At 41.3% G+C, this 13,354-nt stretch overlaps 1 protein-coding gene across 5 annotated transcripts in view; it reads right to left on the reverse strand.

Moving 5' to 3' along the window:
- GDAP2 (ganglioside induced differentiation associated protein 2) overlaps positions 1-13,354 on the reverse strand; it is a 25,081-nt gene continuing 11,727 nt past the window's right edge. For all 5 annotated transcript variants that reach the window (XM_080613031.1, XM_080613027.1, XM_080613028.1 and 2 more), the window contains 9 exons: positions 13,053-13,129; positions 11,877-12,036; positions 10,444-10,594; positions 9,526-9,602; positions 8,035-8,111; positions 7,334-7,473; positions 6,734-6,788; positions 1,553-1,696; positions 1-697 (listed from right to left, as the gene is read on the reverse strand). In XM_080613031.1, coding sequence (XP_080469157.1) covers positions 650-697; positions 1,553-1,696; positions 6,734-6,788; positions 7,334-7,473; positions 8,035-8,111; positions 9,526-9,602; positions 10,444-10,594; positions 11,877-12,036; positions 13,053-13,129 — 929 coding nt within the window. In that variant the 3' untranslated portion in view covers positions 1-649. The remainder of the gene's footprint in view (positions 698-1,552; positions 1,697-6,733; positions 6,789-7,333; positions 7,474-8,034; positions 8,112-9,525; positions 9,603-10,443; positions 10,595-11,876; positions 12,037-13,052; positions 13,130-13,354) is intronic.

A 13,354-nucleotide genomic window follows, 5' to 3' on the forward strand; every position in this document is an offset into this window, starting at 1 on the left:
TTATCCAATGAAAACTGAAAGGGACTTTGTCGAGGCTCCTGGCTCACCTACCATTTATGGTACTAAGTCTTGTAGTAATCTTGGTTTGGCTGTAGTGTTTTGTTCAGCCTGCAGACATGGCATTCCCAATTCCAGATAGTTTTGCTGGGTCAAGACCAACATAATCAGCACTTACAGAAAGGGAAAGTAATCAGATGTGAAACACAGAGACCATATGATGAGCAATGTGTCAGGCTGGTACTGCACAATATTCATACAGACCAGCCAGAAATGGGTACTACAAATGGAGCTGGAAAATGGTAATAGTTCAACCACGATCAAGTACTTTTGATGAATGTCCCAGAAAAGAGAAAGTCTGTTCAGAAATGAATGTAACAGCTTCAAAACAAACCCCAAAATAAAATGCATCTAGTGATCTTTAAATCAACTTTTCCATTGGATAAATATATTTGAAATAGTTGTACAGTTCACAGTGGCATAAAGTTCTCTGATTGCTTGAGTGCTTGAAAATATCTCATCAGTAAAAAAATACCAGAGCTGGGGGAGGAAAGCCCTCTCTCTGAATTCTGTACATGGGCAAATGCACAGGTTTTGGCAGGCATCAGGTCATTGGATCCCTCGGAAACCAGCAGCATCACAGGACTGCAGATCACAAGTCAGGGGATGGAGGATAAGAAGAATAGTAAGGCCCATTTTCCTGCAAAGAGAACAGAATGAGTAGTTGAGCAAAATCCTTCTCCAATACACCTTGGTACAATAGATGGTGACACAAAGGCAGAAATAAAGAGATACTCCTGACTTTGTCTTCCACAAGTATAGTGACTGCTACAATTCACCCAGGAAAGGACTGTGCTGGTGATGAGGCAGAAATAGGCCTTGGTTTTGCCTCTGTTTAAAGCAAAAGGTGCAGATTAAAGTTTTGCCATTAAGCCAAAGCTGTGATGCAAGGACACCACAAATGCTAGCATAGCCAGTCACTCAAGACAAAGCTGCTTATATAGACACACAGCTCTGGCTACTACTTTGTAGTTACAGCACATCCTCTTCAGAATGATCTGGCCAGTGAAAGCCATATTAATTTCACCATTTGGTTAGGGGCCTGGGATGGAGAAGGGAAGAGTGTTTGTTGATAATGCGGAAGAGGGAAGATGAAACAGATATAATTTATTTTTTGCAGCCAGAGTAAGGCATATAGCAAGTTTACAACATGAATTTTATCTTGCCCACAGGCTCTCAGTGTGTTACTTTACAGTTCTTGGCTGAATGAAGGTGGCCTGCCCTTTATGCACATATGAGACTGCTCTATTGGAAAAGGAGTCTGCTTCTTAGCCAAGCCCTCTACTTGGATTGATGTAGAAAAGAAAGAAAGAAAGAGAACAGTTACTCACAGAAGAACAACCTGACACTCTAGGAGCCCTCCCTTTCTTCTCCCCATTCTTAAGATGTGCAATTCAGCCCCTTTAAAGCTCTAGCAGAGCAGAACGGGAAAAGCACAAGAGCATTAGGACCACTTAGGAGCAAAGACTCATGCTTGTTACACGCAATCACTTACCCTGGCATCATACTCAAGGACGAAGGGAGGGAGATCTATCTGTTCTGGGGGTATGGCTGTGAATAACTGCTGGAGGCTTTCCACATAGTGGATTTTGTCCTTTAGCCCTGAGACTGTAAAGGTGGTGAAAAACCATGCTGAGACCTGAAAATAAGACCCAACAAACCCAAATTAAGATGATGCTGTTTCAAAACCTTCCAGTTCAACATAATACTCCATAGTTAGAGGCTCAAAACACTAATATCATGGCAATAACAAAACAAGGTCAGGAAGCACACACCAATGACTGCTAGCAAGCACTGCCTTGAAACTTTTGAGCTAATGTTTTCTGACGCCACACTCTTCTCCCCAGCTGCCAGTTTAAGGTCTCTTTCTACTATACAAGAGCGACAGCTATTCTGCTGCTTGGTTTCAAAAACCACAGTGTAGTGGCATGTTTTCACTTCCAGTTTAGACAGCTCAGAATACGACCTATTTGACTCTTACCTGACAGCAGGATTTTCAACCTTTTGCCTTCAAGCTTTCACAGAAAAGGCAATTCAGGGGAGAGAAAACCAGAGATTTTTAGCTGTTCAAATGTCCTCTTGAAATCTTTCTGGTTTGGGTTGGCTGAGTGTGTCCTGTTTTACCACATTTCTTCTCAAAGCCTTATCAACTTCTTCTACAAGATTTTCCTTTAAAGTATTCACACTTTGGTCTCTTTTGGATGTAAACAAGACAAGGAATTTGTGTTTTGCAAGGGCCAGTAAGACACCATTGATAGTTCTACTAATTATTAAATATTCCTGTTTACATTGACCACACAAGCTTTTATTTTTCAACTCACCTTCTCCACAATTAAGCACTATATTACTTTTTGCTTATTCCTTATTTACTCTTTTCCTGGCAGGCTGAAGGAAAAGAAAAAACACTGTTCTACAGGTCACAAATGCGCATGTTAGCAACTACTCATAGGGTCCTCCTGCTGACCCTGCTTGAGGCAGGGGCTGGACCAGATGACCTGCGGAAGTCCCTTCCAAACAATCACTGAATGGTCAAGCTTAGTAGTTGTACTTTGACTGCAGTATTAAGTTAACAGAAAAGAAGCAACACCACAAGAGAAGCCTTGAGGAAAGTGGCATTTTCAAGTGAATTAAAACATTAGGTCAATAAAAATGATCAGCCTGAACACAGCATTAAAGGAAAAGGTTGATGTATAAAAACTGTCCTGGAATAACTATGCTGCCACCTCGAAAAAGAATATTTTCATGAGAAAGGAACAACAACAAAGAGAAAAAGAGGTAAAGAACGGGACAGAACATTTAAGATTGGTTCATTATTTTAAGGGCAGAATTAGAGATCAGCAGAAAGCATGGAGACAGATTATTAACGGCATCCATATATATAAGAAGACATCTTATGAGTGACACTGGGTGACAGTGAAAAAAAGTGGGTGACTGTGAAAAATACAGTAGAGTGAAAAACGGGGTATAATAGAGTGAAAAATACTCTCTCAATCAAAGTAGCATGCATTCCAAGGTGCATTACGAATGATAATCACTGAACATTGCTGTGGATGTTTAATGTATAAAAGCCCAACAGAGAATATTTTTGCAGCCATCATGACAAACTGTCAGCAGGAAAAGCGATTCCCTCCCTCCCCTCAGTATATGAGCCACTGGGGTTTGACACATCTTACCCAGTAAAACAAAGAGAAGGAGTCTATCTAGAGAATTTTGCTATTTTCTCCATTCTCAATAATCACAGGTTATGGAAACAATAATATGAGAGCAGCTATTTCCTTACTTGTAAGAGGACACAGAACTTGAAATTAAACCAAATCCCTGTTAATGCGCTGAAAGCAGAGCAAGTTACACCACAGGAGTCAAAGTTAAAAATCTAGGCATCTGCTAAATTTTTCCTTTATTTTTCTTGTCCTGCAGTTCTGAATCTGACTAAGAGGTTATCAGAGTCACTCTGCCAAGCTGGAAAACCACAGGGTTCAAGTAGCAGATGTCTTTCCCTCAAAAAACCCCATCACAGCACAGATAAACTGTGCCACCAATCTCGTAAGAGTCATACCCCAAAGAGTGACTTATTAAATTCTGGGATATTTTATTACAATTGTAAGGATCCTGTGTAAAAAAAGCCACCAGTGATTTGTGACAACCTTTATAATGGCATCCAATCTGCGGAAATTGCTTTTATGACTGCTACAGAAAAACAACACAAAGATTATTCTTGATAAATACAAAGATTATGAATATCTAATTTGAACATTCAGGTATATTTCAGTTTTGAAACATTCCTGATTCAGAGCTAAGTTACTAAGTTTATGAAAACAATTTCTCTGGGTGATATTGTTTCAGACCCAGCCACCGATGCTTCCACTCAGAATGCAGGCTCTGAACAGCTTTGTTTGGAGAGCTCTCAGAAGGAGGGGGACTGAGAGGATTCACGTAAAAATGCCCCCAAAGCTCTTTAATTATGTATCAGCAGCTACAGAAACAACAAGCAGAAGTACATTGACATGAAGGAACTTGTGATAGCACTTCAAGGGTATCTTAATCTGAGGCCTGGTGAAGTGTTAAGAGTTGCTGTCAGCCTAAAACTGCTGTTGCTTGTGCCGTGATTTCATCACAAGATTACATTTCAGCAGCACAAGAGAATCAAGCTCTTCACAGATCACAAGAACACTCACATCAAAGCATGAAAAGGCAGGACCAGTGTACAAAGAAGGATTGTGCAGTGACACACTCTGATTCAGCTATTCTGTGTTTTACGTTAATGACTGAACCCCCCTCCCTGCATACCAAGACCAATGAATTCTAGACAGGCAATTATCCTCAGAATACACATAGTAAAACAGTTTCATAACCAGAAGCCAAAGAATCATGGTTGGAACCAGAAACTACACTGTTTTCTAGGGACGTGAGTTTTCCAAGAGACATGACTAAAAGCCTCTTGATCCCTTTTAGCTGAGAAATAAAAAAAAATGACTCTAAGAGATGGCAGCCATCCACTGTGTGAGGACTCAATACTGCTGTAAAATAGACAGTTTTTATCAGGGATTTAAGAATGAGATATATACACAAGGGTGACGTGTTAGGAAGCTGCATGAATGCACAAGCCTTTCTAATCATAGAATGGTTTGGGTTGGAAAGGACTTTAACATCATCCAGTCCCTGCCACGGGGTGGGACACCTCAGGCTAGACCATGTCACCCAAGGCTCTGTCCAACCTGGCCTTGAACACTGCCAAGGATGGAGCATTTACCATTTCTCTGGGCAACCTGTGCCAGTGCCTCACCACCCTCACAGTAAAGAACTTCTTCCTTATATCTAACCTGAACCTCCCCTGTTTCAGTTTGAACCCATCACCCCTTGTCCTATCACTACAGTCCCTGATGAAGAGTCCCTCTCCAGCATCCTCCTGCATTTGAGACATGGGGTATTTTCCTATGGAAGGAAGTCAATGCTCCAAATAGGAAGATCAATGTGCCAAATGTTTTTGTTTTTTTGAGGATATTTGAGGCTTCTGAACTAGCAGTCTTCCATGGGGACAACAGCCCTGCAATAGCCAAAAAAGGAGGGGACAGAAAAATCACCTTAGCAGCCACCTTCTCTACCACGACTTTCTGCTGCATATTACACATCATGTTTCATAAGCTGACAGTCTCTACAACAGCCAGTAACAATCCCACTTGCCCTTCAGCTAGAGAAAAAATTTGGCTGAAAAACATGGTCACACATGTTCTTTTGCCTCCAGCTACGCTGCTAGAACAGGATAGAAACAAATTCCATTTCCAGCAAGTTGAGAACTCTGCATCTCTCACCCACCAACTATCTGCTTGCCCCAGACCTATCGAGCCCTACTGCAGTTCCCGAAGGGACAGAGAACATGGCAATAGACTAGTGAACATGAGTTCTCATCCTCCAGCAACAACTAAAAAAACCACCACCAAAACCCCCCCACAAAACAAAACACATTTCTCATCAAATAGAAACGCATGGTAAGAGAAGAGAGGGCTAAAGTGCTGCTGAGAATCTGAAACACTAGGTCTTCCTAGCTTCAGCTTTTCCACTCAACTCTGTGACCTTATTAATGTTCTATGATAGCGCCCACATTTTCAGTAGCATCAGAGCTCGAATCTCTAATTCTAGTACTAAGACCTCAGATCTGTATCCTCTGGGAATAATTAATAGAAACTGGAAGGTATGCGGTTGGGAAGCCTCAGCCTCATCTACACGAAAACAAGGAAGCTCTAAGTGTCACAGTGTCCCAGCTCTGCACAAGCAAAGAAAGGACTCTGGAAATGAGGAAAAAAATCCTTGCTGAACATGTGCAAACAGATGGGTTTTTTTTTTTCTAGGCATGTAATTGTCTCAAACTTGATCAACGTCAGCAAAAAGCAGAACAATCACCAAGGTTCAGCTGATGTGAATACAGAACATCACATTTCTGACTGCTTTAATAGGACAAACAAAAGTTTCAGCAAGGGCTGCTGCCGATCCTTAGTTCATCTGAAGTACTCCTACTGTTGCAATATGAGTAGCATGTATGAAATACAGAAGGATGTGAGCTCCATCTTCTGCCGTCCCGTGCAGATCGTTGTCAAGGATAATACCTTACTGCTTGATGAGTTCAGTTTTTCATCTCCTGAAAGCTTAACAGGATTGTTCTGCAACCCATCACAAAGGCATTCTTACCATCTTTCTTTGCTACTCTGCACTCTAATCCTGACTAATCTCATTGCTGCTTGACACGCTGCCCTTGGGCCTTAGCAGAGCAGCTCTAAGTGATAAGCAGCACACATGCAATACCCTTTGTGGGGAAAGAAAAGGTGAAACGTCCAGGAAGTGAACTCCACAAAAAAGAATTCCCAGAGGTTTTGGCCAAAAAAGGATAAAAAAAAATTCTCTTTGAAAGAAACAAGATCCAAAGCTTCCCTCTCTCTCCGTTAAGAGCACACACAAAACAAAAGCAGGGCAGAGACAGCTGCGCTGCACTGGGGTTTACTAAGGTTGGAAGACTACAGCTAGATCAAAGACTGGGATGAATTTCAAGGTGTGACTGTGAATCCAGAAGATATTGCCTGATTTTGGAAGTCTTCTATATACCCTCCATGTTCCTTGTGTAAGGGCTTACACGCTACGCCGCCAACACACAAAATATACTTTTCTTTTGTACTATTTACCTCACCTTTGAACGAAATGTTGGGTGGACAAAATACAGTGCTTTCAAGTTCCTCTTGTACCTAGTTTAGAGAAAGAAAAACATCTTTAAAGTGACTTCTAATCTCACTTACACAACCCAACTGGCAAAACACAGATTTTTTTGCTATAAGGGCAGATATTACAAAAGTAAATGTAAAGAAACAAACAAAGCAGAATAATTATTTTTTCAGATCGACATCACAGCATGCAGTCTTCTATACGCACAGTGAAAGTTATGGACAAATTATGACTGCCAATGTTACCCAAGCCTCTCCCCTCACAACACACTTAAAGCCAGACTCCAGGAGCTCCACCCCTGGATAGACACCCAAACAATATACCCAGTAGGCCTCTTTAACAGCTCCAAAAGAGAGATTACAAAGGACAGAACTTCCTGGTTTAACAGATTTAGGTTTTGAGAAGGAAAGAAAACCTATCTTCCTTTTTCTTGCTTTTGCTATTTATTTAGGTCTTTGTCCCAGCAAAACTCTCTCAAAAATAAATGGGAAACCAGATACAGAGAATAGCAAACATTTGCACAGCACAGAGGAAGACCAGAAAGGGTTCTTTTCCTATAGACACTCACTTGGCATCAACAACATCATAGAGTTTCTTCAAGAAATTAGAGTCTAGTTGATTGTAATCACTTGTGAGTGTGTGGAAGTATACTAGGACATATTCCTTCACTGCGATATGATCCATGACGTGGATGAAATACAGAAGAGCCTGAGACAGAAAGAAATTAAATTTATATTTGCAAAGAACTCTTTCACAGTTACATTACATCTTAATATGCTTTCCTTAATTCATTCTTTCACAAAACAGGAATCATGAGGCTGGGTGGCATTATGTTTCAGCTACAAAAGCAAGTGAATATTCCAAGTCTTCAACTTGACTGTAACAACTTAGATGTCTCTTTTGTCTACCTGACCTCAGAGATGAATGATGAATTCTTGCTGTTTGCATGAAAAACTAACCTGACATTCTTCATGACTAAGCAGTTATAAAAGCAGGTCAAGCATCTTCCTGAGACAAAAAAGGAGTCTACGGTAGGCCTGTTTTTCTAAAAATAGTCCAGTTCCTCCTTGAAAGAGGCCACCCCACCACACACAAAGCTTTATAAGGGAATACATTTTCATCTGCCTATAAGAATAGTTTCTATTTAGTCTTTTACGTCTTCTACAGATGAAGCTTCTAATATTAACACTGAACTACTCTTATAAGGAGACTCTGACATCCTGAACATTCATATTCAACCTACAGAACTCTAGTTTCCCAAAGTCTTACCTTTTCCATGTCTATCAATGTTACTGGGATATTCCTTCCAACCACCACCATCACTGTGCGGCCACAGTTATCTACACCTACAAAAGAAAGAAAAATACGTCCCAAAACCTGGCATGGCTGAGAGCAGTTTAGAAGTTGGTCCCTTTCAAACCAGGGACAACCAGTTACAGCTCTGAATTTTTGCAACATATCTGTTTTCCATCTTAACAACAGAGGAAATACGCTTAGAGGTACTGTTCTCACTATACCGGTAGCTATTCTGATCCAAAAAAACCCCAGTTCATCACATCTGATAAACTTAAGGACTTATATTTTATGTTGCTTGTGTACCCCATATTTACCTAAATCTCAAGTACTAAAAACTAACATGGTTTTTATTAAAGAAATCCTCAAAACCAAACCAGCAAACAAACAAAAAATCCCCACAGGAACAGAATACAAACCCCCCACCCTTCACTTGCAGTTCTACCACGGAAGCAAGCTTCTTCCAAGAAGCCAAGCTCTGAAATCTAACGCACAGATTCCCAGAGCACACCTTATGGACCTCCTGCAGCCCACAGAGCCTTGTCTAAGGCAAACAAAAGGATATTGAAATTGCAGCTACTGAGTAGAAGGTATCACACAGCCTGGATACTTGCACCAAGATCAAGCACCTAGATTTTCAGGAGGCCAAAGGATCAGCCAAAGTGCTGAACAGACCTTTGCAGCAGCACAGCTATGCTTTCAAGAGCTTGACTACTTACTTGTTTCTTCCTGTCATAGTGCAAAGCAGCAATAAGGCGCTGGGATTACAGCAAGTTTTTATGTTTGAGTATGCTGCTACGTAAAGAGTAAAAGTTAACTGAAGAGTACAGGTTCCCCATCTCTGCTTCCCAGGCTGCAAGGCCCTCACAGCTATTTTCTCCCACTGAACTCTCCACTGAATTGTTGGATCTCTCCTTAATCTCCCTATCTACTGAACTCAAGGCTGCAAGATGTGCTGCCCATCGTACTTGGCCATTAGTACTAAGAAACACATACAGAGGAGAGCAACACATACCTAACCTGAGGGAAATAAAGAAAGCCATTTTGTTCTGGAAATCTCTATTAAAAGTTGCTTTGTTAATTGCTTATTCCGTATACTAATCACCTGAAAGCAACGTTCATTTCTTTGTAGCGAAAGAGTGGAAATAGTTCTTTTGGTCTGAATTATCATACTGAGCACCTTATGTGTTGGCTTATTCTAACAGTACTCATTTATATCTAAAGCTAGAGATAATTCAGGATATGCATGTATCTTCATACTGTTAGAGCAGAGCAGTTTGGGAGTTTACCACAAACTGGCTTTCAAAGCCAATCAAGAAAGAATTCCTGCTTTATTGCAGAGATGATGCCTAGTTCTTGGCCAGGCTTCCAGCTTAATAACATGACTTATTGCACACTCATGTCCAAAGCAAATATTATATTTTTCTTTAAGTTATCAGACATCAGATATCGGTACCCTGAACTTACCTGTCTGGTACAAGGCTTTAAGAGAAGCAATATCAGAGAGGTCTTCAGCTCTTGCCTGACACAGCCAGCGATTATAGCTAGAAAGTTGAAAACATCTGGTCAGATCTAACCCCTCTTTGGATTAGCATTATAAGACTGAAGAGAATTAAGGATTTTAGTGTCTTAGTTACATAGCTACTGATTTTCAGTAGGGCAATGAATATGCACCAACTAGTAACTATAGTGGCATGGCATTTGGGCTCAAAAGATCTGAGGCTTTTTCCATTAAAATATATCACTGTTAAAAAAAAAAAATAGGAAACAAGTAATCTTTAAAGAGTCTAGAAGTCAAATACAAACATGGAGCAACCACTGCTACATACAGACTTCCCCCCTTCCCACCCTTTGAATGGTGAACAACTTAGTGCCCCATTTGACAAAACAGGCCAAGCACTATGCTTCAAGAGGACTCCAGCACGGAAACTGGTTCTAATAAAGTGATCATGCATGCTAGGATTAGCTGGAGTGGGGGGAATAGAAGCCTCAGAGTTTAGTTATCTTTTTGTTTTGAAAGACTGAAGAAAAATGTTTTGCTATCTGCCCAGGGCCTCAGCAGCAAGTGGGAGGTATTGAAAGCAGGTGACCCCACCAGAAAAAGCAGTAACAAAACAGTGACATCTTGTGGCAAAGAAATAAGGCAGCTTCGGCTGCACTGGATACCCCAGGGGATTCATCATTAGCTTCCATTTCCCTCCTATTGCTCCTTCCCTTCTCCCTTCAGGCCAAAGAGGCTACCACAGAGATCCAGGATGACACCGGGCTTTATTTGTACTTCCTTGCTAAAAGATTAGGCTTTACAGATAACGAAGTCATCATAAGGGTTGGTTCTCCGAACAGCTAACTAACACACAACATTCACACCAACAAGGCAATTCTCACTTCCTCTGATGCTGTTTTTGCAGTGCTGCCTCTGACAACTGTCCCTGAAGGATGAGGCGTCTCTGTTTATCAACATCTCCCTCCATGCGGGCAAAAGCATGGGAACCAATGAAAGACAAATCTGCCTCCAGACCCTCTTCATCTGAAGCATCTGCAGTAGAAACAAAGGTAGCACAAAATGTTCAAGCTGTGTACAAGCCAGCAATGTTGCTGCTGAATTGCTGTATATCTCAGTGAGCCAGCCCAGTCCTCATGCTGCAAGCCAACATAAAACCCCACGATGTAGGCCTGTTATCACACTACTACCATTGACAGATCATAGCATGTGACTAATAAATACAGACTCCCTTAACGTGTTGGTTTGCCTGGAAACTAACTGGACAAATCTTAGTCATCAGCCTGTAACAAAGGGATAATGGTAAACTCTTAAGAAACAACACCTGGAAAGAGTGACTTGGGTTTTACAGCTGTCTCATTTGTCACAGCAGGTAGAATACCATTCTAAACAGCATTTTGGATGAGGGTGTGTTTATTACTGGAGTCTGATCAGCAGGAGCAGGTATATCAGATATCAAATTGAACTGGAAAATTGTCTGATCCTCACTGCATAGTCAGCCTTATCCCAACCAGCCATGCAAAAGTAGAAAACCTTTGAAATCCATTCCAAGTTATCTGCTTTTGATGGTTTCAGACTTCTCCTGAAGAAGTGCAAATCTCTGACAGCACTGCTTAATAAATAAGGCAGTGTGTGCCAACTGTGCCCATTTATATATTGTTTTGCTATACATATCTCACTTCCCCAACCCTGACGTTTAGGGAACCTCTTTACAAACAGACTTCTTTCACTAAGCTTTGACAGCCCTTTCTCAAAAACTGATCTTCCGGTTGATCTACTTCCATCTTTTAGGGAGCTTCTGCTATTTTTCACTGAGAACCTGCTAGTCTGATGCACATGAATATGATGCATATTCAACAGAATCTTATCATTTGAGACAACACTCGTTAGTACATAAGCAACACTTTGCTAATATAGAAGCTAGACCATTAACAATAATGCCTTTTTAAGTTAGGGGCTGCACAAGATTCTGCACAAAAAGTCTGTGGAAGTCCTAATCATCTTGTAGAAAATTTGCAAAGGGAATGAAAACTTAACTATCCAGGCTCTCCCCCAAGAAAGCAAACAGAACAACAGCTCAAATACACCCTCTAACCACATCATTCTACACAACAAGGCCAGAAAGCAGAAGTTACAAGTTACTGCTGTGGAACACATGAAACCAACAAGAAAGCTTGACAACTGTCTTCACTATTGCCTGCCTTAGGTGAGGTGAGTCGAGGTAGGAAAACATCTCTCTGCTTCCTATGTGCCTTTCCTGGTTTTCCACTGATTTTCACACAGAGATACTTATTCCAGTGTTCAGTTAAGAACTCACCATCTGGAACACCCGGCTTTTCAGTAATCCTGATCTGCCGTTCTGGTACTACAGGCTCCCCTTCTGCATTGCCAATATCTGCAGGGAGGTAAGGCAAGGATTGTATCTCTTCTTCCAATGATCTTGGAAAATACAGAGGCAGCAACTTCTGGTAAGTGGCCTACAAATAAGAAAAATGCGTGAAGGGTCTATCACGCATCCTTGCTCTTCAGTTACGTAACAACTGCTGAGGGGTCTCCTCAGCAGTTTGCTGGTGAAGTACTACTTCCCTCAATGGCTTAATTTCTTTGGTCAGAGTAGCAAATGACCTTAAGAGGACACTACTTTAACCTGCATGAACTCAGGAGATTGCAGATACTTTAGCTTTGTCATGAAGTTGCAGCATGCATGGATGACAGACTTCAGCGAAGGCTGCTTGTATTTAAGTGCACCACTACAGAGATTACCTTTAGGGATCTGGTGGGAAAAAGCCACCACAGACCAAGAGAAACTCTACCCACATGGATGAAAATAGTGGAAATCTCTGTTAACAATGTAGTACTTCATGTGTTCTCCTCGAAATGATTAGGAGTTTTAGAATCCCCAACAAATTAGTAATTTTCCTCATTCAGATGCCACAGAACCTAAGCAATAGCGTGGGTGTCCTGCCCAGGAACTCCCATTAGCAAGTCCAAGGTACAAGAAAAGTCAATATTCAAACTGCTAGCATCTGTCTGAACACAGATAATTCAATGTCCAGCTTGCTATTTCAACAAGCCATCAAGCAAGATAGTTGTAGGTGATCTGTGGGCATGCTAAACTGGCCGTTTTCAAGCACAAGGGAAGCAGCATTGTTTAAGGAGGAAATCTTGTATAAGGAATTTCCTTTCTGGCTGGCTGATGCCATCCAGCACAATTGCATTGCTACAGCCTCTAGTATTGGTTCCTGTTCATGGCTTAGCAACACAGAAGCCGGAACTGGAAAGATTTTGAACATGACTATAGTGACTGCTATAAGAGGATAAGCAGTACTGGGAAAGATGCTACACTAGTAGGAGGCAGGACTCTGTAGGACCAAAAGCGTATGTAATCTGAAGGAGAAATCTGAATCCAGCTCTACAATGCAGGAGTTAATACTGCAGCAGAGAAGATTGAACATGCCCATGAATTTTGGTGAAATGAATATCGAGGAGATACCTCTTCAAGCTCAGAGACTGCAAACACCACCTTCTCCAGAGTTTCTCCATGAATTTCCAGGAACCTTCTAACTGTGCCTGCAAGCAAGAAGATTAAATGTAGTTAACAAAACAGGAGACATTTACATACATGACTATAAGCAAGGAAGTCAGAGTGCGCAACAGAGACACATCACTCTCATACAAAACAGCTTCACAGGCTGTACGCAAGTGTGGATTAAGTGGTAGTTTAGCACGCCAAATGGGCTGTTTGCTGTATCGGAAGTTCCATCTCTACTCTCTCCTGTTGCTCACTTTAGTGAT

The sequence above is a fragment of the Psittacula echo genome, assembly GCF_963264785.1.
Source record: "Psittacula echo genome assembly, chromosome: 3".
Classification (NCBI taxonomy): Eukaryota; Metazoa; Chordata; class Aves; order Psittaciformes; family Psittacidae; genus Psittacula; species Psittacula echo.